Source organism: Balaenoptera ricei, chromosome 17 (assembly GCF_028023285.1).
Source record: "Balaenoptera ricei isolate mBalRic1 chromosome 17, mBalRic1.hap2, whole genome shotgun sequence".
Classification (NCBI taxonomy): domain Eukaryota; kingdom Metazoa; phylum Chordata; class Mammalia; order Artiodactyla; family Balaenopteridae; genus Balaenoptera; species Balaenoptera ricei.
The window spans coordinates 74,860,769-74,888,754 of NC_082655.1; the positions used below are offsets into that span (position 1 = coordinate 74,860,769).

Consider the following 27,986-nt stretch of genomic DNA (forward strand, 5'->3'; position numbering starts at 1 on the left):
CTCCTGTACTTACTGCTGGCCAGTTACTTAAAGTCTCCAAGTCTCTCTGTTTCCTCCTGGAAAACAGCACTTTCCTCACAGAAGAGAAGTGACGGTGAAATAGCAACGCCATGGAAAGCACTGAGCACCTCAGTGCTGAATTTATACAAGCACGCGACGAACACCGGTTATGAAGGATCAGACTGAATTTAAAATATTTCTTACTTAGGCAAATTCGAGATCTCACGTCAAGAATTAATTCCATTAGAAAAAAAAAAAAAAAACCCGCATTTTTTGCGTTTGGAAACTTGCATGACTTTAAGGCCACCTTCACAGGTAAATCCCAGATGACTCAGGGCCAGCTGCTGACCTACCTATCATGTCAGGGTTCCTTCTGGCCACAAGCAAGTGATGCCTCTGCTTTGAAGATCGTCATTGTTCTCAGCGTCTTCCTTTAACAGGGACAGTCACATCGTGTGCTCTATTTACAGAAGGTCGTAGGAAAACTTCCAACGCTATAAAGAATTTCAGAAGAAGCCCCTTTAAGACTCACTTTATGAAACATATTCTCCCTAAGGTCCCATTTTAATGCTTAAAAAGCCTTTCAGTTATTTAAATATTTACTTTGTGGAAGTCTAGTCTTATTCTCCACGTTTGAAGAATTCTGTTCCAGAAGCTATTTTTAAAAAAAAATTTTTTTTAAATTTATTATTGTTTTTATTGAAGTATAGTTGATTTACAAAAGGCACTTTGCTGCCCGCGCACTACCCAGGCCCTCCCTTTCAGGAGAGAAGAGTCACGGTGACGTGACCGGTGAAGCCACCACGGGGCGTCTAAGGTGGAGGCTTCACGGAGCTCCTTTTCCAGAATCATCACGGGTATATTTTCATCTTGCGAGGCGAATTCACGGAACCTCATTATCTAAAAGGAACCCGGACTGCCTGTCTCGTGCCACGTCGGGCGGGGGACGGGTTGGGCGCGTCCCGGGGGCGGTGTGGAGGGAGCCACCGCAGGTCACCCTCACCCTCTCTTCCCCTCCTTTTTAACTGCAGGGACATGGGGCTTTGTGTTTGGTCAGGTGACATTACAAGCTGAGAACAGAGCATCTCAAATTCTAGTTTACCTCAAACATCAGCGGTCAGAAAGAAGGGCACGAACCAGCGGCTCCCATCCCGTGCGTGCGCGTACCTGCACGTGCGCGTGTGCGTGCCTGCCTGTGCGCGTGTGCGTGCGCATGCGCATGCTCGCGCTCGCCTGCGCATGCTCGCGCTCGCCTGCGCTTGCTGCGGCGGGTCCCTGCTCGTTCCACGTGGGGTTCCGTGGCGCTGGCACCGAGCCCGGGTCCTCAGGACACCAGAGTGCCTTTGCGTCCCTTGCTGACACCACGGCATTGTGTTTTTCTACCCATTAACCGAGGATAAATGACCCAGATATTGTGCCTATTAAAGCCTCATTTTTCTTTTGACCTTTTGTTCCTCGGTGTACCACATTATCAGACGCTGCACACGTTTTTTTAAGTAGTCTCAGCCTCGGATGCCCTTTTGAGCGAGTAATGGGAGGTTTCTGCGTGTGGTTCTGTCGAGATATCTGGAGTGGAATTATGTCAAGGTAATGTGAGGTTTTTCTTCCAGTCTAGTCGGAAGACAATCAGTTTAGCATATTACCAACAGCTAATCTGGTATAGGAGGATATATCAAGAAACTGTACAAAGGCCAGAATGCTGTATTTGCATCTATTGCGAATACAAAAAATAGAGTGAAACCAGTTCCCCTACCCTACTACATTCTATAATTACATCTCTGCATATCATGGGTCACTTTTATTAAAAGCATCATTACTACAGTTGGCAGCAATTTACATTTTATCTTACATGATAGCAGTTTTCAAAGGAAAAAAAATAAAAGGACATCACAACAAAGAAAAACAATACATTTACAAAGTCATGTCTGTAAACTTCAAGGCTAGTTTAGAGCTGAGGTAATGCTGTTTTAGCTTGTGGCTAAAGTAACAAAGTCCTTTAATTTAAAAAAGGTACCTGATTCTCTCTTCTCTCACTCTTTATTTATTCATCTATTTATTTTGTTTATACCAGTGCATTACAAGACCACGAGACAATGGAACTGCAGTTCTGTCTGGCAAGAACCCTCCCAGTAGGTTAATTTCCAAAGGGACCCTTCACATTCAACAGCTGCCTTATTATTGCTGCGCCTCGGGACAGAGACGTTCACACTAAGGTGGAGATTGTCAGAGTGTATGGATGTGTGTGATGCGCAAGTGTGGGAACCCCCGTGTAGTCAAAAAGGGAAACAAATGAGCAAGGATGATATGTATGGTAAATTTCATCTTGACCTTCACAGCAAAAAAATTAAAATTAAAAAATTAAATATATAACTTCATACTTCCTTTGAGCAGCACTTCCTTCCATTCGTGCCACTTGGTTACAAATTGCTCTTTATTATAATACCAATGGTACCAAAAGAAAAGGAAAGGGAAAAAAAAAAAAAAAAAAAAAAGCAGAGCATTATGTAAGTTTCCTTAAAAAGACATGATCATCTCTCAAATTTCATCTCTCCTAGGGATAATAAATAATGCACTGCACAATACTTAATGACCAAGATACCTTTTGACACACCTGTATAACATGACTTGGACTTTTTTTTTTTTTCTTTTGCTACACTATGTTACAGAACAGCTTATAAAACTAGGTATGAACATTAACTGTGAGTGTAAACAGTAGGACTACCACTTGTCAAAAGTTTTAAACACTTTAACTGGAACTGGTACTGGTTATCCATCATTTTCATTGTTTTCTATTTCGTCCCCCCCGTCGAGTGAGTCTAGCTCTTCGCCCTGTGCTATCTCGTCTTCTAAGACTGAGGACTCCGCCGTCTTGTCCAGGCTCTCCTCGGCGTCGCTGCCCTCGAGGGTCTCCTCTTCCGGAAAGGCGCCCCCCTCGGCCTTGTCGGGAGCCTTGTCGTCGCCGGAGCCCACGGCGTTCTGCAGCCCCGCCAAGGCGGGGAAGCCCGGCAGCGTCAATCCCCCCAGTCCCGGAGGTAGAAACATGGACGGGTAGAAGAGGCCCGGGGCCATGGTGGACAGCAGGAAGGGGTTGAAGGCGAGCGGGCTGGAGGGCAGGCCGGCCGGGGCAGTAGCAGCACCAACAGAGCCATTCGCGGAGTCCGGGCCCGGAGCGGCGTCTGTGCTTTTCTCCGAGTCCTTGTTCTCGTCCTCGTCCTCGTTGCCCTTCTCCTCCGCTTTGCACGCGCCGTCTTCCGGCTCCGCGGGGCCGGCCGCGGCCGCGGTGTTGCCGGCGGCGGCGGCGGCGGCGGCGGCGGCGGCGGCGGCGGCCGACAGCGGGGTGTTGAGCAGCCCGCCCAGCCCGAACATGCTGGGCAGGCCGGCCACGCCCGGCAGCACCAGGGGCAGCACGGCGGCCGGGTTCTTGGCGTCGCCTCCGGCGGCGGCGGCGGCGGCGGCCGTGGCCGTGGCCGTGGCCAGTCCCGGAGGGAAGCCCATGAGGCCGGCCAGCTGCAGAGACTGGAGGTTCTGGAGGCTCTGCAGGCTCGTCAGGTCCATCCCAGCGAACAGGCTGTTCACCAACAGGGGGTTGATGCCCGACGTGGAGGCCACGGCCGCGGCCGCGGCCGCGGCGCGAGCGATTTCACTTTTGGGCCTCCGTCCCCGCCGGCTCGCCCCCTCTCCCCGCACCACGGGTCCAGTGAGAAGACGGTCAAACATCGACTCAGGAACGAAACCCTGAAAGGAAAGAAGGGGCAAACAGGGGCTATCAAAGCTGCGGAAGAAAACCTCATTTCCACGCGGGCCTTTGTGATGGACTGAACACTGACACTCGGAATGGAAGTACACAAGCAATTATTTCCATTCTAAAAGCTCAAGGATCAGACCTCAGAAAGCAAAACTTCTCGTTTTTAGCATTACATAGCTCACGGAATTATGCTGAATTGCAGAAAAAAAATGTTAAAGGCTGCTCTATCGGTGACGTAAATGTCAAGATATCTGCATCCATAGCTAACTCGAGAAATAGCACACCAGAAGGAAGTCGAAAACTATGGAACATTTAATTAAAGTTATATTTTAGGATCTACCCTGGAGAAACAAAAACTCATGTTCACACAAAAACCTGTACATGAATGTTTATAGCAGTTCTACTCATAATTGTCAAAGTCTGAAAACAGCCCAGGTGTCCTTCCATGGGTGATGCGTAACCACACCCAGGGGTACATCCACACACAGAAGCCAGATCGGCAGCGAAACTTGTGACACATGGAACCACTTGGGTGAATCTCAATCTGAGCGAAGAAAGCCGTCTCAAAAAGGGTACGTAATTTATGCTTCTGTTTAGGCGACATCCTCAAAAAGACAAAGCTCTAGGGATGGAGAACAGATCAGTGAGCGGTTGCCCTGGGCTAGGGGTGGGGACAGAGAATAATACAAAGGAATTTGGGCGAGTCACAGAACTGTCTGTATTCTGATTATGGTGGCCGTTCAAGAAACCATCCATGTGTGAAGACTGATAGAACTGTGTACCAAAAGAAAAATAAGCACTTTTACTGTATACTTTAAACAGACAAACAATAAGAAATCAAGACTTTTAAACAAATTAATTTTAAAAAGAAATAGTGAAATTAATGCTTAGGCAGAATTGCTGTATTTTTTCGTTTATTTTAAAATCAGAAATCACAGTTAATCTTAAGGATCTCAACCACCATAAATTCCATTCCACAGATGCTGTTAACCAGGTTTACCTGGGGCATTCCTCCCTGGAGCAAGTCTGCCTCTAAGACTGTGAATGCATATTTCTATACAATCCCTTTAAATCAGAGCTGTCAAATTAATCCACTTTGGTGGATTAATGACATATTGATACAAGGAATGATGATGTATTAATGATGTATGAAAATGATGCATTATGTCAACTCTTTTAAGCCAAGAATAAGTTATCATTGAATAATTAATGGCCCACAGAAAATAAAGAAAAATTCAGGAAAACAGTTTTGTACAGATACCTTTCTGGACAGAAAGGCAGAGTCTGTACTTACAGACTGCTTGACTATATCGGTCCAGTCTGGGGCAACTGCAAACTCGGGGTTTTCTTCCAGCCACCGGGGTAGATCCTTCATCGGAGGCGCCATAGCTCCACCCATCTAGGGAGAGGCATTCGGAAAATGATTTAGAAACAGACAAATTCTTCCCTCTCCCCCTCCCATCTGTATATCTACACATATACATACACAGATCATATAAATATACATGTATTCTGGAAGAAACATGATTCTTTTCCCCTATAAAAGATGTCAGAATAAAACACTTCTTTCTGGGAAAAGAAATCACATAGAGATCAATTCCCTTTCCCAATGTTTACCTTCTTCCCATTTCGTTTATTGACAACAGGCACCCTTTCTTCTCCTGTCAAAGTGTTTATATCCAATTTATTAGGGTTTCGACATCTGTGTCGTTTCTGTTTCGGTTTCTGAAATGAGGAAAACAGCACATCTGCATTCTTCTGCAAAAAAACAAAAACAAACAACATACTTAGTAAAATTGTACTTAGTACTTATTCTTTCCTATATAAATGACAAACAGAACAGTCAAGCCATTTTCAATTACTATGGAAGTTTCAAGAATCATTTTAATTACTAGAAACCATAGTTTCCTTTGAAAGGAAAGACTATTCTCTTTTTCCTTTACTTAAGGAACAAACTTAGAAGCGGAGAATACGGTTTTCCTTTTATCTCTCAATAACTTGCTTAAAATCTTTTCTTCAAATGTTTAACCAAGTCATGGTATTTGAAAAGGAAACTATGTCTGGTACCTCTGCTAATCTCTACTCAGAGACTTGAGTGGATACAGAGGTGATCTCACATCTACGACATGCGACTGTACATGAGAAGAAACAACCCAAGGGATAAAAGAGCCTTTGCAGGAGGGTGCATTCTGAGTGGCAGGAACTCAACAAGATAAAATGTAAACACTTAAGTTTTTAAAATTCAATCACATAAGTTATAGGACGTAAAACATGTGCACAACTAGCTAGCAAGCAGTTTAAGGGACAAATCATCTGGAGATCCTGTCTCATGTTTAATAAATGGCATTGAGTGTTAGTTGTTTAAGAAAGAAGCTAATAAAGTTTTGGGCTGTGTTAGGGGCTCAGATCTCTGCAGTAACAGCTTCCTAATAGTCTGTGCTGGGCAGACCCAATCCAGAGACCAATTAGAGCACGTTGGGGAGTGTTTTCCCAATAACGAGACCCCCCTGGAAACCACACCATGTGAAGAGTAACAGAAAAAAAATCACATCTATTTGGTGGGAGAAGGAAAAAGCAAGGAAATGCATACTAGGCGTCTTCAAATAACTACAAGGCTGCCCCCTTCACGTAGGACAGACCTGAAGCTAGTTTCTCTAACATAGAATATACAGTGACAAAAACTGGGAAACGTCCGAGATGACGAGACAGTCAAGCGAAAGGCAGAGGGACCAGGGATTTCTCCGTCGCGTGGGAGAAGGAAATGGACTGACTGAGCAAGAACCCTCCCAACTCTACACTCCGTGATACTCACTGGTACGTAACTTGGCATATCAACAGTGTAAGCGGGATGCAGCTTCAGCCATTCAACTAAGTCCTTATTTTTAGGGGCTTCTTCCCCCACCAGCCTAGTCCCATCTTCGAGATTTATAACAGGGATCCGCGTGTCTGGGTCCAGCTGTCCAGGAGAAGGAATGTTTCTTGTAGGTGGGGTCTCTATATCTTCTTCAAAAGCTTTGGTCACCTCAGCATCCTCCTGCAGAAAGTTGACAGTGGTCGGAATTCTCACGTGAAGAGAGAGATCCTGACAACATCCTAGCCCGAGGAGACGCTAGCCTAGCATAATGGATCTCTGCTCATAAAGGGGAAGAAAGTTACTTGAAACAATGGCAGTTTGGGAACAGCTATTCAATGAGAAGATGGAACGCGTATCATTCTTCACATTGTAGAATTAGTGATGGGGTAGAAAATTGACAGTCCATCACCGCTCCACGTTTGAGATCTTAGGCAAGCCACTAGGGGCATGACACAGGCAGTGGAGTCTGAGCCCGATATGCATGAAAGGTAGCCTCTCAATCTCTTTTGGGGATCCCTGGATAGCATCATTCAAGAAATTATAATTAGAGGAATGTTCCAAAAGCCAGTTTATACCTAGCTTTTTGGCACTCTGTGATCAGTACACTTTTGTCGGTAGTACAATAGTTCATATTAGGCGTGTGTGGCAACACTGGGAAGATCAACTCTAACTGAAGTTGAGTTGGAGTTGAGACTCTACCATCGCCCAGCCACTGGTCCTCAAACTCTGTTATTTCAACCTGCAGACATCTTCAGTGAGGCCCATCTGTCCTTCCCTACTGTTCCCGCTTTGGCTCAGGTCTCCGTCACTGACCACCCGTATCACTGCATTACTCCTAAACGGTCTACCTGATTCTAGTCCCACCCTTCTTTAATGCAACCTCCACTCTGCTCAAAAGTCATGTTACACCACTCCCCTGTTTAAGCTATTTTGATAGCTGAATCTGCATCACTTTCAGGATAAAATCCAAGTTCTTTAGCATAGCAATCACAGCCCTCTGTGATGTGCATCCTACCTTGTCGCCAAGGTCATCTCTGCTGAAGCTGCCTCCTCACCAAATTCCCTGGCCAGTAACTTTCAGTTCACCAGACATGATAGGCTCTCTCTGGCCTCAGTCCCTTTGCACATGCTCTCCCCACCCCCTCTTTTCAAATGACTTACCCCCATACAACCTTCAAAATTTCACCGAGGTATGACCAACTCCAGGGAAACTTCCCCATATGTTTCTCCCCATATCCTCCTCCTCCAGTCCCATGCTTCCTTTGGGTTTTCAAAGTACCCCAGGGACTTCTCAAAACAGTGATATGTTGTTATTTGTCACCCATCTTCTACACTGAGTTCTCTGGTGCAAGCACCCGTTGGGCCTTTATTCTTCGCATCCCCGTGCCTGGCACAGGGCGGGGTTGGCTCTCACAACTTACTTACTTTTCACGGCTGCACAGTGGTCTCCAGTTTGAATGCTAACACAACACAAGATTTTGGGATCTGTCTTGTTCCACACAAGTAACCTTGCCGACCTCTATACCTCTTCACTACTCAGTTTATTTACAGACCAATCAGCATTCTCCTTGTATTTTATGTGCACGCACATAACCCTCTATAATACCAAATGAGGAATTCCCAAATTCCAACAGATAGGAATTAAAAAAAAATTAAAAAAATAAAGATAAAAATACATTTTCTTAACATCTGTTAGGAGTTTTGAGCCAGGTTGCTAAATATGACTTTAGGGGAAAAAACAATAAATTCCTAGGGACAGCTTAAAATATGTGAATGAATAAAGTCAGCCATAAGTTTAATACAGGGTGTATAACTACAATAGGAAACAGCACTTGGTCGCACTGACTGTTAACCCCTGACGCTGGGTCCACAGACAAACGTGAGATTCAAATTGAAAGACAGTAAATGAACCCGTGTGTGAGCTGCAGAAACTCCCAATTTGTTGATGTTTGTTCAGTGAACAAAACCTATCAAAGCATCATGGTGGTTCCCAGCAGGAAGCTAATGGCTGGCGATGCCACTTTGGGGACCACACACCTAGAAATGGCGTTTTAACTTAGGGAAAAAACAATCACAGCTGATCCACTGTGAGGTGTATTTTTCAAGATTCTAGAAGCAGTCAGATGATCAACAAAAATGACCATTACTACCACTGGTACATTCGTAATGAGTTTTGAAAATTACCTTTTAACCACCCGGATGCTTCTGGTTTAATCAGACCCCACTAGGGGGCAAGTTTCAGTGAAGGCTATTTTGCCACTTCGAGACTCTAACTTGACCACGCCTTCCCTACTCTTTTATTAAGTTTCCTCTAAATTCAAGAAGTAAAAAATGGGGAAATAATAATAGGAATGAAGTAAGGAAAAACATATTGAAACAAACGTCTCCCCTCGGTGTTTCCCAAACTGTGTCCCGCCGCCCAGGGGATGGGCCTGCCGCGGGCATCCCATCTCCTTGGGCATGAGCTCCAGCACCTCTGTGCTGATTCGGGTTTCACATCCAAAGGCTTACAGTATCTTGTACCAATTTTAGTGCTTTAAAAAGACTTCGTGTAATCAGGTTCTCTGGGGTAAAACCTCATCGTTAGTTGGGCGGCACTTTTTTAGGTGAGTGGTTGAAGCGGATTAAGGAAGAGAGTTATTTTGATTACACTGCACTCATTTCCTTTGAATTGAAGAAGAAAATGACAAAATCCACTGACACACATATTTCTTGCAAACCTAAACTAGCACAGACCTCAATTCAGTTGAGATTTTTTAAATATCTGCTTCCGGAGGCAAGAGGATTTGCAATCGCTAGCTTTGCATGCGAACACAAATCTTAAGTCTGAAACTGAACAAATCTAATAAACGCCAGGCCCCAAACAGATGGATACTTTTAAGAGCAGAAGCTTTTTCCACCTCGAGGGTTCAGAGGTAACGATCACAGGCTCAGAAGAACATGTTTTTGTTTTTGGGCTAGTCTTCCGAGAGTGATCAATATATTAGGATCTTGGGAAGAGTAAATCCTCAAGCTACCCATGGTTCAGGCCGAGTGATCTGCGTCAACGCTCAACACAGTTTACCGGCTCAGAACCACGACTCTGTCCGTCGCGACTCCTTCTTTAGCGGAAGGGGCCGGCTTTCGCGCCCCGGAGTGGGCAGCAGAGCCGGGACCCGGGCCGCCAGCGCGGGCACGCGGGGGGAGCCAGCCCTGGACTTACTGCACTCAATGACGTCCGTTTGTGGCTCATGAACAGCAGGTCGAGGCCCTCCACGTTTTTCCTCCTTCCCCGCCTCCTCTTCACGGGAGGCTCTCCGTCCGCGAGGGAGCCGTTGAGCAGATGCCGGGCGGGCGTGCGGGACAGGCCCGCCTGGAGCAGCTCCATCTGGGTCTTAAAGGCATCAGACATGGGCGCCGAGACATTAGGCAAGATAAACTTTGAAGTCAGAGATGAAAAACTTGAGGTAGAGCTTGCTGCCTCTCTCGAGGCCTTTGATAAATCGACAACTTTCTCTTGTCCGTTTTCCGAGACCACCTGATTCTCCCGCAGCTGGGCAACCATCTCCATGAGGTTTCGCCGCTTGGCAGCTCTTTCGGCCTCGATTTCGATCTTTCTCCTCCTCCTCCTCCGCTGGCGCGGGACAGAGAGGTTGAGGGCGTCTTCCTGTTGAGAAATCCCAACACAAGAGTGAGCCAAAACCGCACCTGCTGCACGGGCTGGCTCGCGGAAAGCAGGCACGAGAAGCTTAAGGAATTAAACATCCGAGGCTGCTGAACGGAGCTGAGGAGACAGCAGCCTTCTCATTGCTCAGTAGGACCAGTGAACACGAGCTTCCACACTGAGTCAAGGGAGCTCATCTTTAAGCGGCACCAGCAAAGCGCCCTAACTGACCTTGGACAACTGAGGGGAAGTGGTGAGGTCCTCGCTGCCACTGACGCTCGCCTGACCCACCATGGAGAGCTCGGCCAGGCTCCTCTTCTGCAGGGGACTGTCGGCGGTGGGGGGCGTGTAGCCGGGGATGAGGCCCTGGAAATCAAACATCTGGCGCCTATTTACCGGCCATTTGCCTTTCAACACTGCTTCACAGATGTTGTCTAATCGGTTTATCATTACTCGATCCTGGAGGGAGAAGAAAAGTCACACGAAACTGTAACAAAGACCTGGTGAAAATTACGAGATAAATACATCCACTGAGACGCTGAAGAGCAGAAAAGGCTTAAAAGCAGACGGGGCGGGCGAAAAGCAAAAGTAAACAAAAAGCAAACAAGCATGGAAATAAACCAAACCCACCAGAACCACTTTACTCTGGTGTGAGGTCTGAAGGTGGCCGCAACACATAAGACTCAGCATTTTTCAATTATGAACAATGAATCACATAAACGAGAGAACGTTACATAACCACCACCTCTAAGATGTCCCCATGTTTTACAAGTAACTGTTGTGTAGGCTAAAGATTGTTGGTGCACGTCAGCAGGTGACAATGGAAGCCTGCAGTCAGCTTCTCGACGCTCTGCTGCTTCAGTCCCCAGGCTGGACCGCAGCCTGTCCCAGGAAGTGGGACATCATTAGCGTCACTATTAATAAAGTTCAGCATTACGAATGGGCACCAACCTAGGAACACCTAATGAGTGTCAATTTGCATCTCCCACCTATTATCACTTCGAGTTTCATTGAAGCGTGTACTTTAAAAATTTCTAATTATAGCTCTTAGACCCAGTTTCCATAGATTAAAAGCCTGCTACTATAGGCCTTTCGGCTTACCTGGGAAGCTGCCTTCTCAACTCAATAAGGGAGACTAGCAAAACGGGGGAAATACGGGAGCATACAGAGGAAAAAAAAATGTCTCCGATGGTACACTCTTCAGTTAAAAATTTCACATTGTTTCTTTCACAATTAACACTATGGGAGAGCAGCCTGGGGATGAGTCGACGGAAGCCTTTTTTGTGTTGTTTGTTTTAAACCAGACAGCGCTGTTAGGGTGATTAGGATGATTATCTCCCCACCCTGAGAAACAGACCCAAATTACATAGGAATTCATTATAAAATTATGCCAGTTAGCCAAAAAAGTAATTTCTACTTTGCTTTTGGTTATAGATAACTACATTTGGAATTATCTCATAATGTATTCGAGCAAATGGGTCAACGCCCACCCTCTCCCCAGTTCAGAAGATTACAGGGTTCCAAATGTATAAAGTTGTCTTAAATCTGAAAGTTCTGCTTCAGGATTTTAAAAAAAACCAAAACACACAGTTTTAAAGACCACACAGGTTCCCTCGGGCATTGTTGTCGGGATTACAAAATGGGACAATGGCTATGGAAAACAGTACAGATGTTCCCCCCAAAATTAAAAATAGAACCATCACATGATCCAGCAATACTACTTATGGGTATGTTTCCAAAAGAAATGAAAGCAGGGTCTCAAAGAGATATTAGTACATTCACATTTACAGTAGCACCATAATAAGCCAAGAGGAGGAAGGTACCCAAATGTCCCAATGATGGATGAATGGATAAAGAAAATGTGGTATATACACACGATAGAATATTATTCAGCCTTAAAGCAGAAGGAAATCCTGTTACATGCTTTGACACAGAGGGACCTTGAGGACATTATACTAAGTGAAATAAGCCAGTCACAAAAGAACTAGTACTGTATGATTCCACTTATATGAGATATCTAAGCTAAAGTAGTCAAGTTCACAGAAACAGAAAGTAGAATAGTAGTTGTCTAGAGGCAGTGGGGCAGGGGAGTTGATCTACAGGGAAGGAGTTTCAGTCTTGCAAGATAAAAAAGTCCTGGGGGTCTCTTTTACAACAACCTGAAAATATTTAACTCTACCCAACTACACACTTAAAAACAGTCAAGATTGTAAATTTCATGGTATGTGTTTTTGACCACAACAAAAAATTCTTTTTAAAAAAGATACACACATTTTATTTTGTCAGATGGGTGAGTCTTTTGAAACAATAATCCATAGACTGTACTAGACAAATAATCTAAAAAACCGCGAGGAACCAAAGATCCTTATAAACAGTTCTTTTTTCTTATTAGCTTTGCTTCCTGGCACCTTTCCTATCCTATTTAAAAAGTATTCCACAGAATTTTTTCTTTGGGCTTCCCCAGATCATTCTTTTAAAAATACAAGAAAAATCTACAATCTTCATACACTGTGTCAGAGTTTACCTTAAAATTAGTTGAAAAATCAAAGCTAGAATGATTTCCTCCACCCTAATCTTTTTTGGTCACCAAAACAACAACAACAACAAAACCCCACCAACCTTAGGCCAAAATGAGAAGGCAAACGTTCTTTCATGAAGGAGCTGAGCTACGGACGGATCTCCATCCTCCATGTAGAATCCGTCTCGGGTCTCATCCCTAGCAGTGCTCATGGAAGCATTGCTCTCTTCATCAAAATTCTTCCCTCTCGAGACAGTTCCTGCTGAGAAATGAGTTAATGTGCATCACTCACAACCAGCATATCGCTGAAAAGGGAGTGTAGAAAAGACATGATTTAATATCTGAATGCTGATGAGCTCCATTTTATCGAGTACCTACTACGGCTACAGTGGTATTAGGCATGTTACAAATCTTGTCGCTTAAAGCTTGCAAGGGCCCTTTCACATAGATGGTGTTATTCCTGTTTTACAGATGAGGAAGTAGAGGCTTAGGGACGTTACGTCACTAGTCGTCAGGCATCCTGCGAACAAGTCTCGCAGGAGGCTGAATGACAGCCAAGCCTCTGAGCCGGCAGGACCTCTGTTCCTCCACCAGGAAAAGGTCTAATGCGTTGGCCACAGTTCCGAGCCGCAGCTCCGGCAGAAAAGTACAACGCGGCACTGCATTTCTCCTTCGTGGCAGGTACGGCAACCTACCTGGGACTCAGGAAGAGAACTGGTTCTTCCCAGATTCTACTCCCACCCTTTACTTCGGAATGAAAAATAAAGCATCATTTGTTTTAAAATTGTTAGTGTCTGTAAAACCCTCCTGGGAAGTTAAGTCGTTCGAAATAGCATACTTACACATTGTATCAGAGCAAAACGTACATCTAGGCATAACCTGACACTATTCCTTCACAGAAGGAAATGTACACTCATCACCTTTAAAACGACCCCCCCCAAAAAAAGAGCACTGGTCACATGACAGGAAGACCAGGAAGACACCTGCGGGGATGGGGTCAGGAGAGGCCGGAAGGGCCAGGAGTTACCTTCGGGCTGGGAAGACTCTTCCGACTTGTCATCGTCCTCCAGCTTTTCCTCTTCGTCCTCCTCGGAACCCTTTTCTGAAATGGACTTGGGCCCCGTGTCCGCACCGACCTCCACCCCTCTCGGCTCGCTCTTCCCGGCGCCGGGCTCGGCCTCGCGGTCCTGCTTCCGGTCCTTCCCGCCGCCCTCGGCCTCCTCCTCCTCCTCCTTCACCTCGGCCTCCCCCGCCTCCCCGGCCTTGGCCTCGGCCCCTCCCGCCTTCTCCTCCTGGCCCGGGGCGGCGGCGGGGGCAGCGGCGGCGGCGGCGGGCGTCTGGCCAAAGCCCAGGGCCAGCGCGCTCAGGGCCGGGGCGCCGGCCGCCCCTCGAGTCTGGGCGAAGGTTTTGTGCGCGTCCAGGAAGGAGAGCTCGGGGTCGTTGAGGATGTGGTAGTCCGTGCGGCTGACCCCGTGCTTGGCGGCGCCCACCAGCAGGTCCCGGTCGTGCCTGCCGCACTCCCACCACTCGGGCAGGTCCAGGCTGGGCTGGCAGAGCCGGAGCCGCTCGGCCAGCTGCGGGTGGCGCAGCACCTGCTCGCGGATCTTCCGCAGCAGCTCGATGCGGTACAGGGTGCGTGAGGCCCGCTCCTCCGTGATGGGCTCGATCGCCGAGGGCAGGTCGGGCGGCTCTGCGGCAGGGGGAGCGCGTGTCACCCGAGGGCGCCCGCCCCGCCCCCGCCCCGCTGTTCCGTGCCCGGCGAACCTACCGCCATCTGGCTTGGCGGGCACGCGACACACCCGCCGGCACATGGCCACGAAGCAGCTGAAGTACTTCTCCAGACTCTCATCGGACTTCTTGTCAAGCCTGGCAAAGGCTCGGAATTGGTTCCAGTCGAACTGCTGTTTCGCCGGGTCAAAAATAACCCCAAACGTGGACACCACGCGGTAAAAGTCCGCCTCTTCCCGTCTCGTCCACCTGTCAGAAAGGAGACGTTAGCCGGACTCGGGCTGCGTAAAAAGGCTTCACGTTTATTACTGCTTTTTCTCGTTTGCCCTGAACTTAATTCACAGGGCTTGTCTCTTTCTGGGGGGGCCGCTTTGACGGCGGTTATCTTGCCTGCGATGCCTGCCTCCCGCGGGTGGAGAAGAGCGGAGGAGAGGGCAGGGTACCAGGCGATGGTAAACCCTCGGAAACTCACTTCTGCCGTTTCTCCGATATGATAGCCTCCCTTTCAGCTTCCAGGGCCCGCACTTCCTCCCGGGGCCGCCGTCTCCGCCGGTCGGTCTTCATCAGGGCCTCCTGCCTCATCTGCTGCCTTTTATAGCTGCGCTGATAGGCGGTAATGAGCCTGCGCAGACGGGTGGTCAGGGTCGAGGTATTGGGCCAGTAGAGCTGGCCTAACTCAGCGCTGCCCTCGCTGTGCTTGCCTGGGGAATCGAAGAGAAGGTGTCTGAACGTGTAGCCATAACCTCGCCATACACGGGGTTTCCCAGCAAAACGAGATGACTCGCTAACGTTCAAATGGCAGCGTGGGAAAGGGCATCGTAGTGCTCTCGTTTTTAAAATATAAATAAGGAGTGATGTTAGTGTGGAACTTGTAAACCATTTCTTTCTCAGCTCCTTAGGGGGAAAAAACCCAAGGTCATACGTCAGTCCTACATAAAGAAACATACTTTGTGCCGCAAACTACAGGATAAGGGTGCTCTCCTGTAATGTGATAATCTTGAACGTAAAAAACAATCACATAATTGTTAGCTAACGATCTTACATTAGGAAAAAAGGGTAGTAGTGTCTCAATAAACTGCCAATATTTCAGATACTTAACAAATGCCCTGTTTTTAAGAGCTGTATTTCTAAAGATGCTTAAAAGTTTTTACTACCTGATTTGAAACATAAATATGTCAATTATCTTAATCCAAAAAATAGTTATTTTATCAAAGAAATCCAACAGAATGAAAAACCGAGAATAAACAGGCATTAGAATCCTTCACAAAAGAGATGAGTCAGCACAGATGAAGCGGCACTTGAAGACACCGCCGTGGTGAAGCGGCAGCAGGTCCAGCCGCAAGGCAAGGCCTGCACCCCACTCTTCAGCCCTGCTCCCCCCGGCTTTCAGGGAGTCATACCTGGGCCGCGTATTTCCATGGGTTCTTCCTTATCTTCTGGAGGAGAATTTGCAAATTCCTCAAAAGCAAAGCGAGAAAGAGAAATTATTTTAATTTGGGGTTTTATTTTGCTTTTATCTTTTAAAGGAAAGGCCATTATCTATAAAGTTTAACAAGTCTTATATGAGCATATAATATTTTACTGGTGCCGTAAAAGTCCATGTACTCAAGTTCTTACATCTATTTCATCCTTGAACGGCGTTCTGGTTGGTTTATATTCTGGGTCTTCATCTTCTCTATCAAATTCTCCCCTATATAAAATTTTAAAAAATGTTTAAATCACACTGATTAGCAAGAGACTGAAGGAAAGAGTAACAACCCGCCTGATGCTACTTTGAATTCTGAGTCTGACATCCAAAGCGACTCTGTCGGTATTCAAAGCGTGCAGCCATGAGGGGCAGGGTGTGTGTGTGTGTGTGCGTGCGCGTGTGTGCGCGCGTATGTGTGTGTGTGTGCGTGTGTTGGGGGGCGGGGGGTTGTCATCATTTGGAAAAGACAGACAAGTTGCAGATTATCTAGATCATATATTGTGTTTAAATAGTCATTATGATATATAAACAGACTACACTGGTAAACATCACTTAAGTCCAAATCAGATGCAATGTAATGCACAGTGCCGTGTAAGAACTGAACCCTGCCAGTAGATGTGACACTGACATAAAGTTTATTAAAATTTTAAAATGTCCTTCTTACCCGTCACCGCCATCTGCTAGCATGTCTGTTCCTCTCTGCTCGGCAGCGATGGCCTTGGCATCGGGCATACCAACTCGTTCCAGGAAGCACAGCGCGGGGTCAGCTCGCATGGAATTGTACTTCTCGTACCCTGTGCCGTCCCACCGGCCCACAGAGGACACACAAGGAAACAACGAAGGCCCATCACTCACAGAATCACGAGCACGGCCGCCTCACCCGTGGCTCTCGAGTGAGATGACATTTTATGTTGTATTTAAACGAACCGGGCTGTATGTAGTAGCCTATTCTATGGAACACTTATCCCGGGGCAGATTTGGAGGGGGAGGAGGGGGCCAGGTTACATCAGGGATGTTATCAGAATGACTGCAAATGCTAACGGAAAAACAGGTTCAGAATAACTGCAAGATGCCTGGGAAGATGTCTGACCCTATTGTCCCCAAGATCTAATTTTGCTTGGCATTAAAAGGCTTCGTAATGTTCTTCTGTGACCTCTGCAGTGGTCCACCCCACCCTCCCTGGGAACAGCTTCAGTCCTGCAGGAACATGCACCGCCGGCTGAAACACCCCTGTCTACGTCAGGCCAGCGAACCTGTCTTATTAGGTTTAGGATGATGCGTGTCAGTAAGATGGCACTGTTCCCTCTATGGTTTTCAGACTGCAGCTTGCTTTCTGACTGCCCAAGCTGACTAGATGGAAGGTGGCAGATCCCAACAATGCACTGCGGGAAGATGACTTTTAGGCTGAGCTCACAGAACACGGCTGTGGTACGGAGGCAGAACAGCACAATTCAATTAGGATGTGTACTACCACACCCCGCTCCTAACTGCTGTAGAGCCGCAAGCCAAACTGTAATCATGAAAGGTTTTATAAGCCATCATTCTCCCCTTTAGTCAGGCTGGGCTGCTGAGGATAGCTCCACGACCTCCAGAGACTCGGGATTATAATCAGGAGTCGTTCACCGTATACATCATGCCCGTTCTGCATCCCCAGCCTTTCAAAGTTAACAAGGCCGCATCCCACCCAGGGGAGCCACGAGTTCTCGGCACTGACATTTGTGAAATATTGCTTGGAACAAAGCCCAGGAGGCACTTGTACAGATTAATAGCAGAGGTTAAGCCCACCGTCCACTTTGACACGGGCTGGCAGAGCTCGCAAGGGGAGCCACGCTGGAAGCAAAGTTTAGGGAGAGCTATAGGACAACTTGGCTATTATTAAAACAAATATGGCTTGGGTTTTATTTACAGCCAAGAAAGAAATGTTTTCTTCTCAAATACTCAACAAACATTCAAAAACAGCATCTGATATTTACAGTTCATATTAGATTTTTAGTACAGGAAATGGGAGACGCCAAGAGTCCTTTGGAACTATCCTCATTAATATTATGACTTTGGAAAGAGAATGCAAAGAGCTCTAAATAAAGACAAAGCCACACGGTCAAGATGTGGTCCAACAGAGACGCCCCTTACCGTGCTTGAACACTCCAATCAGGAGGGACTTATCAGCTTCCTTATCCCACCAATCTGTGGGGACTTCCGCGTGGAAAGGCTCAGGTATCCACACATCAGCTTCACTACAAAGACAACCGTTTACGTGATACTTAAAACAAATCCCAGTATTAAAAAAGAATGCCAAGGGACGAACACAGCCCGCGCCCCCTTCCCACAAGCACCTGAGCACCGTGGGGTGGGGTGGGGTGGGGCTGGGGGCAGCATGAGCAAAGGTTAAAAGAAAGGGCAGAAGTCGGCCGCGTCCTACCAGGACCAGAGGTGAACTTTACCACGCAGGGCCCCATTCTAAAGGTCAGCTCAGAACACCGGTCATTTAGTTCACACCTTTTCGTACGTCCACACATACATACGAACAGGCTTTTCCCGATTCTCATCACGTCCCCAGGCTGGTAGGGCAAACAACTGCTCTCGAGACGCAAAACGGGAGAGGAGCCACCGATGGTTGACGGAGGTTCGAGGCGCGCTCCGACCGCCCGGATCATCGCCGAGGGGAACGGGGTGAACGTGGGCTCATACCAACCTTGAGTCGGCGCCCTCTAGGATCTTCTCCGCCTGGTCTCCTATCACTTCTTGTCTCAGGTAGTACAGCATGCGGACACGCAGCAGGACCCTGGAGAGGAAGACAGAGGGGGGGAGAAGTTCTTAACTTCAGGACTGTTTGCCAACAGTGGCTTCTGGCAGCTGCGGCTGTTCATCCATCATCCTGCCAAGGCTGATTAGCCATGCTGTATGGTAGGCTTGAAGCGTGACAGATGGTGGCACATAATCACCTCTGTGTGGTGCTTTCTGCTAGCTTCCAGCAGGCCTGCCTGGCAACCACCGCCCCCTGCACAGAGAGGGCCGGAGCTCAGCTCAGCCCGGCCCGGGCACACTTCATGGGGTCTACCTAGTGCAGCTTGGGAAGTTTAGACACGTCGCCCACCACTGCCTCTGAAGTATCGAAGCGAGTTTGTAAACAACAGAGCAGATGGCTTTCAGTAACTGTTCTGCTTCATTATCTCATAAAATTTCCTCAGCTGCTGCCTTCATGCCATTTTTGGAAGCACATCAGAAGTTGTAGGAATAAACGAGATATAAAATCTGGTTTTACTACCTTACGATAAACCCTCAATATGGAATGTCAGGTTTTTCAGATTATACAACTTTGCTTCCGAGAAAGGAAGATGGTGGTGGCAGTGGATCCTTACGTTTCCCCCTTAAGGAACAGCAACCGTTTTTTATTCCTTCTAGCTTATATTACCTGGAAGCCTAAGTTGTAGCTTAACAAATAATAATAAAACATCACAAAGGAGATTAAAATGTGTCCAATTCACTGGAGTTCCTAGTCATTTTCAAGGAATCAGTTTTTAAAAAGTCATGGAATTCTAGGAACCAGAGTTTTGATCTCACGTGGATTTCCTCAATGGCGTAAACCTAATTCTTTCAATAATGCCCACCTGGTAAATCCCCAAGGGCCTGTCTACTCCAAGTCTAGCATCTCCTGCTGGACAGCCCCCAGTGTGCATCCAGGACTCACATTTGAAGACTACCTCCTTGGCCATGAGTAGATAACACCAAGGGCTATTCCCCTAGCTGGATAATCCCATCATACACTTGCAGAACACTTTACAACCCACGTATCACATTGACTAACACGAGCTCATTTGATCTTTACAATAACTCTATGACAAAGTGGAGCGAGTTACAATTTCCATTTTCACAAACGTGAAAACTGAGGCCAACAGAAGACAAGTGACATATCCAAGGTCACAGGGTCACCTTGAGCATGGACCACTCAGAATTAGGCCTTCTGACTCCATCACTTCATAATGCCTCTAGGGACGTGGCACTTGTCGTTGCAAATATCAAAATGACAGCTAGGGGCGGCTTCACCACGACAGACCACTCCTGATCATACAGATACCCCGTGACCCGCCTTCCTCTCCACCAACAGGCTGCTCCTGGCCCACCTGGGTTCTTAGCGGGCAAAGCGTGAGGCTGTAAATACCTGAATGCACTCCAAAGTAAGCGATCTTTCTGGATAATTCTTTTTTTTTTTTTAAGATTTCTTTCTTTTGATAAGATTAAATATTGGCTGTGCCACACTGAACCAGCAGAAGAAAAGCGACAGTGCGGGCCCCCATGGCTGGCACAAGAAGAGCCTGCAGACCAGATCTCCTTACAGAGGATGCTTGGCAAGGGGATGCACCCCACCTTTAGCTGGATCCTCCTTTATTCACCAAAACTCGGTGCAGCAGCAGTGATCCTAACGGTTTCTCTCCCTTCGGTAGAAGACAAAGTTTTCCACCTCATGAGGAATTTTAGTTTTGTGGAGACTTTTACGAACTAACTGTGAATGTCACCTTTCTTCTAGAGGAAAAAATTCAAACCAATGCACTGGCAAGCTGAGTGGCCTGGCAGGATAACGGGGTGATGGGAGGTGGCCTCTGACCCCTAAGGAGCTTGCACGTGGTGAGTCAGACAGACAGGACTCCTAACAAGTCCCCAGACCTCATTCTCATTTCAGCGGCTACCCCACTGGTGCCCGTTTTCTGGACCAGCATCCGGGCCGGGAGCACGTGCGCACTGAACTGTCCTACCCCTTTCGTCTCCTTCAACTCGAGACAGTTCCTGTCTTTGTCTCTTGAAACTTTTGAAGAGGACTGGCCAGCTATTTTCCAGGAGGTCCCTCAATTTGGGTCTCATTTTCTCTCTGACTGCTCACCCCAGAGAGGAGATGGAAGAGGCACTGCCGGTTCTTCTCCTGAGACCCAGGGGAAGATGTGAAGAACACTAGTTACATCTCACGTACTAATTGGGCCGCGTACCCTACAGAAGTCTGTTACTGACATCAGAGTGGGAAATTAAAAACCGCCACCATCACACTGGGGTCCGGGAACAGGAGCCGTTGTTCCCACACTAAACCCCTTCACTTACAGTTTGTCTGAATCCAGAATTCGGAAGGTTATGGACCCCAAGTTCACATAAGCCACAAAGAAACAGAAGTTTTCTAATAGCTGTAAGCGGGACAGGACTTTAGGGAGAACCGTTATGCTACGGTAGTAACAGCAGTTTCTGAGGTGCCAAAAGGGTTTGAGGTAATGGTTTTGAAGACTCAGAAAGGAAAAATTTTGTCAGTCAAAATCCAGCAATGATGATCAAAGGTAGTCCCTGAAAGCACCACTGCATTTAAAAAGGGACGAGAACCACGAGTCAGTGCAACCCAGGAGTAGCAGATGTTCTCCAGGAATTATTTCACTGAGGTTTTCGACAACCCTGAGGGGAGGCAGGCTTCCGAGATGGGCAGGGCTGCTCGAAAGCAAGGGCGCTCGCTGCCCCTTAACTAGCTGAGGGACCTTAAGCACCCGAGACTTGGTCTCCCTGCCAGGTAAATGGGGATGAAAGAGCACAACTTATCTTAGACAACTCAAAACACATAATCCATAGGAAGCGCTTGGCGTGCTGCCAGTATTAGGTGCTCAGACTTTTGTTGCTATGATTTAAAAGACAGATAGACATTTATTTAAGCTCTGTTTGACGAATACAGAAAGTGGGTCTTTGAGAGGTCAAGGAGCTTGCCCCAGGTCGCCCAAAGCCAGGAAGGGGAGAGCTGTGCAGTGGTAGTGCTGCCTGAGCCCGGATACCGAACACGCACGCTCAGAGGACGGAAGGAATCAACACATGTGGATGCTGGTGTAATGTGTCGGCAGCTCACAGAGCTCCAAGCGATGAAATGAATTCAGATCTAGTATCCTTCAATTATATACAATCAGGTTCTGGAAATAAAGATAAGGAACATGATTCTAAGCTCAGACGTAAGAAGAAAGGACCCAGTAACTGAGGCATTATGAAGCAAAAAATACCATGTGAACTCCGCAGTCCCTCGACTGAAAGCAGTCAGTTGAAGGCGGGATCATATAAAGTTAACCATAATTCTCTAATACACATTGGTTAAAACTTAGTTATCCACAACGTCTATAGCAGCATCATTCACAACAGTCAAAAGGTATCAGCCAACCCAAGTGCCCACTGATGGACGGACGGATGGATAAACAAATGTGGTCTATACATACAATGGAACATGGCTCAGCCATAGAAAGGAACAAAAATCTGGCACAAGCTACAACACGGATGAATCTTGAAAACATTAGGCTAAGTAAAATAAACCAGATACAGCAAGGCAAATATTATATGATTCCACTTATGAGGTACCTAGAATAGGCAAATTCACAGAGACAGAAGGTAGAATGGTGGTTGTCAGGGGCTCCAGGGGGAGAAATCATTTAATAGGTACAGAGTTCATATTAAGGTCAACAAAAAGATTTTGGGTACAGACAGTGGTGATGAGGCCGCAGCAATCTGAGTATAATCATTCCCAGTGAGTTGTTCACTTACAAATGGTTAAAATAGTAAAACTGTATCATGCATCTTTTACCACCCAAAAAAAAAAAAAAAAAATCAGTTGCTTTTTAAAGGCAGGCTGCCACGTGACTTGGCATCATGTTTCAAGAAAAACAGTAAAGTTGTACCAACACAGTAAATACGGTATAATAGTCTTACTGATATTTATCTAGTATATACATATAGTTAAATACATGCACGTTTAAGAGAAGAAGGGTCGCCAGCTCCCCACGGCCGCCCTCCCTGACGTACTTGTTGCAGTGGTGCTTCAGGTGCTTCTTGTAGCTGTCCTCCTGGAACAGGGCATCTGGGTTGCAGCCGGCCAGCCAGTCGGCGTCCTGCACCACCGGGTGCGAGCTCTGGGCTTTCACCTTTTTGCCTTTCCGCCCCCTGGGCACCGGGGCTGATAAACCTACAAGCAGAGTAGTCATGATAACCATAACAATAGAAGCTCTCCACGACCCCGGTTATGGCGTCAGGGTCAGGAATCTCCGCGCAAGGCAGGGACATATGGGGTCTGGGACACGTCCCGAGCGTCCCCAGCAGCTCCCTGGGACCCCGCCGCACGAGGCGCGACGCTGACCCACCGGAATGGTTGACCAGGGCTCGCGTCTGGCCATCGGCCGTGGGCGTGATCAGATCCCAGATGAAGCTCTTGATGTTCTCGTCCCCCCTGTAGTGGTTGAGGCAGTACACGAGGATGGTCCTGCAGATGGTTTCCACGTCTTGCTCGCTGAGCGGACGCTTGTAGCGGCCATGGGAGAGGATGTCTGTCCAGCGCCCCCAGCTGCAAAGCAAACATTCACATGTAGATGGTGCCTCTGGGTTTAGACGTGCGGCTTTGGTTTCATGGTCAGGTGGCGGTGTTAGGAGAGCCTGGGTCGAAACCAGCGACATCTGACATCAGGTTATAGTGAGGCAATCCAGGGCGCACCGTTACCACCCGGCCGCGTGTTCACTGAGCCGCAGGGCAGGGGATGGCACCGGCCTTCCCAGCTGAGACCTGGAAACCCCCTGCTCCACTTCACGTGGGCATGGTTCGTACTTTCCGATGCTGACCCACCTTTGAGATGGAAGGTGACAAGAGTGACTACCCCCAAATCAGGCGTGCACGCGGCTGAAGGGGCAGCTGCATCTATTCGCCTCCAAGCGACGCCCTGATAATTAATGAGAGGCCATGAAAGTTCTCCCTTTGAAACAGGGGTGCTAGGTGCCAAGTACAAGAGCGCTCCCAGGTCCTTGTGTGAAACGGGGGGGAGAGAGGACCACGGACAGACCTACGCGTGCAGCGCACAGGCAGACGCTGCGTGAGCGTGCCCTCCCCGGGTTCCAGGCGCTCAGGGCAGGAACCAGCCTCCACGCGAGGGGCACAGTTCGCCCCGCGGCCCCGCCTCTGCCCCGCCTGGTCCTCCCGGCTTCAGAGAAGTTCCCCCAGTTCCTCAGATCGCCTTCGGACACACCGCTCTTTCTGCTGGGAACTCTCTCCTCCTCCGTGCCCGACGTCCCACCCTCCCTCTTACCCCAGCTAATTCGTGATGTCCATTCACGTGCCTTCCTTCACTCCCCACCCCCAGCAGTGGGCAGACAGCCCCGAGCTGCATCCTGAAGGAGAGAGGACGTGCCTCTGCCCCACTGGCACATGAGCACCTGTGCGGCTTTACCAGTTTACTGCCCTTTCTGCTGGTTCACCTGCCTGCCCACCTGCCCCCGGGGGTGGGGGTGGGGGGCGCCGTGACCACCTGCTCACGGCCGTGTCCTAGCACAGCGCCCCGCAGGTGGCAGGTGTCCAACACACCTGATGCCTGTGGGAGGAGGGAAGGGCGTTACTGAAAGACAGATGTCCTAAGTATACTGCTTGGCTTCAGCAGTTATTAATGTTCCGTTTCTAAAGTTAGCAGCAACGTTCTCAACTTTGATCATTAGGGTGAAACATGGAAGCAGGGGAAGCAGCAAAGGGCTCAGTGGCTAGGGGTGGCCAGGAAAGAATGCCCGGCTTGCAGAGATGATGAGGAGAGGTGACACAGCTGCCGAGACACGGGACCGGCCGCAGTGGACCCTCCTTTACTGCATACGCAGCCACTGACCCAGCACTCACCGTGCCTAGCGGCCCCGCGCTCTGCCCCGAGGACACGAAGAGGGAGCCCTTCACCAGGGCTCCAGCAGGAGAGGCTATCACCTGACATGCCGCGGGTGACAGCGAGTGCAGGGAGACCCTCTGGGGCAGGTGCTGAGGTGATGCCTGCTCAGAGGTCAAGGGCAGGAGGTGGTGGGCGGATCAAGTCAGTGCTGGGGGTGGGTGGGCAGGGCTGCATGCGGAAACAGAGATGAGACGGAGCAGGGCACACGGCAGGAGGAGAAGCGTCTGTCCCAACAGCAGCCCGGGGTGCCCGCGGAAAGGACCCACGAGACAGACAAGGGCCAGGTAGGAGCCCTGTCTGCCACGTTAGCAGAACGTTTGTGTTTCTTCTGAAACTGATGATGATCCATCGGAAGAAAAAAAAATCACAGAGCAGATGTCATCAGATCTATAGAAGTATTGTTTTGGCGGCAGTTTTTTCATTTGAGCGGCATTCGCCTACAGTCCCACCATGTGCCAGAGCACGCGTATTTACGAATTCAGACGCTCACCGAGCACCTGCCTTTCAGAGCCTGTGTGGGTGCCGGAGGTTCAGATATGGGTCAGATGTGGATCTTGCGGTCCAGTAGGGGAAACACGGCCCATTCAGAGAGTTAAAATGACCACCATTTATGTTTCAGATGAGTTGGAAGAGCTATACAAGTGAGACGATTGCCTTTAACAAATTTTTATAATGGAAAAATAATGAAAGATTACCATAGTGGTAATTTTATGTGAAGGTACACTAGGAAAAGATGTTGTTATTCTGAGACTTCATTCTGAGTTATTAATGATTAGCAAGTAAATTTGGATCTGACATAATTCCTTAAGGGGCAAACCCCCTTCGAATCCGTGAGGATCTGCACAGCTTTGAGCTCTTCAACCAAGAGGCCCCAGGCCTGCCCGGGTTGTGTCAAAGGCATTTGCTATGGGGAGTCACAGAAATCCAAACACAAATAGGGCTTTTCTCCGCCACTTGGAATTCTAACTATTTTTTGAATAAAATTCCGTCTCTCACATGAGCCTGACTCACCCATAGACAAGCAGGTTCTTCTCGACTCTGAAGCACTCGCTCCTGGCATAGCCCTGGGACCTGTCCTGCGGCCGCCGTGGCTTCGTGCAGGGCTTCTCTTCAGAATCGCTCTCCAAGTCTGAAAACTCCATCAGCTCGTCCTCCTTCACTGCACTGTACAGCCTGGTTTGCTTCCTCACTCTTGGAGTGTCAATAACCAGGTTGTTCTAAAAGGCAGCACATACAGTTGAAACTTCTGAAAAAGCAACCCCTGGGGGAGATCAGGCAGACTTTGAAGGTGACCTCTCACTCACCCTCCCATTTAAGGCATCAATATCCAATTCCGCCTTCTTAGCCCACTTTTGCCAGAAATTTGGATCATCCAAGGAAATATCTGTCCTGTTTCCAGATGCAACAAAACTGGCCTAAAAGGGAAAAAAACCATGCATTACTTTGAGATGCTTTTCTCAGTGGCAAAATGCAAAGCAGCTTTCACGTATTCATTCACTCGAACATGGACACATCCTTCTACTGTGAGCCAGATGCTGTGGTCCGTGGGACTGGGATGAAGGACTGTCCCTCAGGCAGCTGAGGTTGATAAAAGATGATAAAATAAAAGATGACAGCACAGCATAATAAATGACAGGCAACAAAGGTACGTACAGGTGTAGCCGATATGCAGAGAGGAGCCCTAACCAGGCTCAGGTTGGGTGCGGGTACAGGGAGGGCACTGCTGGGAAGAGAGAACAGGCCCTCCAGAAGACGGTGCCTGGACCAGAGTGTTAAAAGCCCACAGAACAGGAAAGCATGTGGAAACGTTCAGGGCGGGGCATGTGCAAAGGCACAGAGAAGAAAGGTGATCACGTCGTACGGCCGGGGATTTGGGTGGTCAGGGGAGTGTAGCCCAAGGTCAAGCTGGTGAGGAGGGCAGAAGCCGGGTCAAGCAGGGCCTTGCATGTCCTGTTAACAGAGTCTGAACTCCATCCTGAGGTAGTGGGGAACTCTTTGAAAATGGGAATAATCTCAAGAGGTATGCGACCATATCCAAAGTCACCTGTCAGAGGGACCACAGCGGTGTCCTGGAGCAGGGAGGGCAGAAACAAAGTAGGACAGGCTGCGGCCATAGTTTAGGGAGGAACAGTGAAGACCGGCAGAAATGAAGAAAAGGATACAGTCTAGAAGGTAGTCTTTAAGAGGTAAAATTAAAGGAGTTGGAATCTGAGTGGATGTGAAGCCTGAAGGACGAGGAAGCCAGGAAAACCTCAGCATCCAACTCTGGCATCTGAAAGGTGTGGCTCAGGTGAAAAAACAGGGGCGTGTGTGTGTGTGTGTGTACATGCACATGTGTGCAAACAGAGGGTGGAGGGACAGGGATGATTAATCTGCTTTGGTACCTACTGAATCTGAGGTGCCTGTGAGGATGGAGGAAACAACCTGAAAAGAGGCTGAAAGACATGAGGGAGAAGGTGTTGGGTCACAGAGCCCAGAGGAGAAGAGCCTTTCAAGACTGGAGTAGCTGGGACAAGTGGAGTAGCTGGGACAAGTGGAGTAGCTGGGACAAGAGGAGTAGCTGGGACAAGTGGAGTAGCTGGGACAAGAGAAGTAGCTGGGACAAGTGGAGTAGCTGAAGTAACTGGATACCTACATGCAAAAGGAGGGAGCTGGACCTCTGTCTCACATCACACACAAATATTCACTCAACAGGGATCAGAGACATAAAGTTAAGAGTGAAAACTATAAAACTCTCAGAAGAAAACACAGGAGCAAATCTCTGTGACCTAAGGTTAAACAATGAACCAAAAGCACAAACGATAAAAGAGAATATGGGTGGGCTTCTTAAAATTAAACACCATTAGGAAAAGACTAGGAGAAATATTTGCAAATTGTATTATGTGATGAGAAACTTTTATCCGGAATTCTTAAAATTCAATAAAAAAGACAACTCACTCAAAAGAGTTCAGAGTTGTTCAAAAGATTTGAATAGACATTTCTCCAAAGATTATATATATATATATATATATATATAGCCAATAAGAACATGAATAGATGCTAAACAGCAGCAGAGAAACGCAGATCAGACCAGAGTGGGCTACCACTTCACACTCAGTAATAGGACGATAATCAAACAGTCAGGCAACGAAAAGCGTTGGTGAGGATGCGGAGAGATTAGAACCCTAAACACTGCTAGTAGGAAGGGAAAATGGCACAGTCACTTTAGAGAACAGTCTTGGCAGTTCCTCAAAGGATTAAACACAGAGTTAACATACGACCCAGTAATTCCATTCCCGGTATATATGCAAGAGAAATGAAAACATATGTCCACAAAAAACTTGTTCACAAATGTAACAAC

The 27,986-nt window shown here is 47.9% G+C and overlaps 1 protein-coding gene across 4 annotated transcripts in view; it reads right to left on the minus strand.

Moving 5' to 3' along the window:
• Positions 1-1,744: 1,744 nt before the first annotated feature.
• The window catches only part of CHD7 (chromodomain helicase DNA binding protein 7), a 179,026-nt gene continuing 152,784 nt past the window's right edge, over positions 1,745-27,986 (minus strand). For 2 of the 4 annotated variants that reach the window (XM_059902339.1, XM_059902340.1), the window contains exons 20-37: positions 25,951-26,061; positions 25,658-25,863; positions 23,096-23,295; positions 22,761-22,920; positions 18,649-18,738; positions 18,087-18,190; positions 16,621-16,750; positions 16,106-16,178; positions 15,889-15,946; positions 14,961-15,189; positions 13,788-14,737; positions 12,862-13,022; positions 10,474-10,701; positions 9,802-10,245; positions 6,558-6,779; positions 5,363-5,503; positions 5,040-5,144; positions 1,745-3,735 (exon numbers count right to left, since the gene is read on the minus strand). In XM_059902339.1, the coding sequence (XP_059758322.1) occupies positions 2,767-3,735; positions 5,040-5,144; positions 5,363-5,503; positions 6,558-6,779; positions 9,802-10,245; positions 10,474-10,701; positions 12,862-13,022; positions 13,788-14,737; positions 14,961-15,189; positions 15,889-15,946; positions 16,106-16,178; positions 16,621-16,750; positions 18,087-18,190; positions 18,649-18,738; positions 22,761-22,920; positions 23,096-23,295; positions 25,658-25,863; positions 25,951-26,061 (4,581 nt within the window). In that variant the 3' untranslated portion in view covers positions 1,745-2,766. The remainder of the gene's footprint in view (positions 3,736-5,039; positions 5,145-5,362; positions 5,504-6,557; positions 6,780-9,801; positions 10,246-10,473; positions 10,702-12,861; positions 13,023-13,787; positions 14,738-14,960; positions 15,190-15,888; positions 15,947-16,105; positions 16,179-16,620; positions 16,751-18,086; positions 18,191-18,648; positions 18,739-22,760; positions 22,921-23,095; positions 23,296-25,657; positions 25,864-25,950; positions 26,062-27,986) is intronic. The other 2 variants (XM_059902343.1, XM_059902342.1) reach the window with 2 other exon arrangements.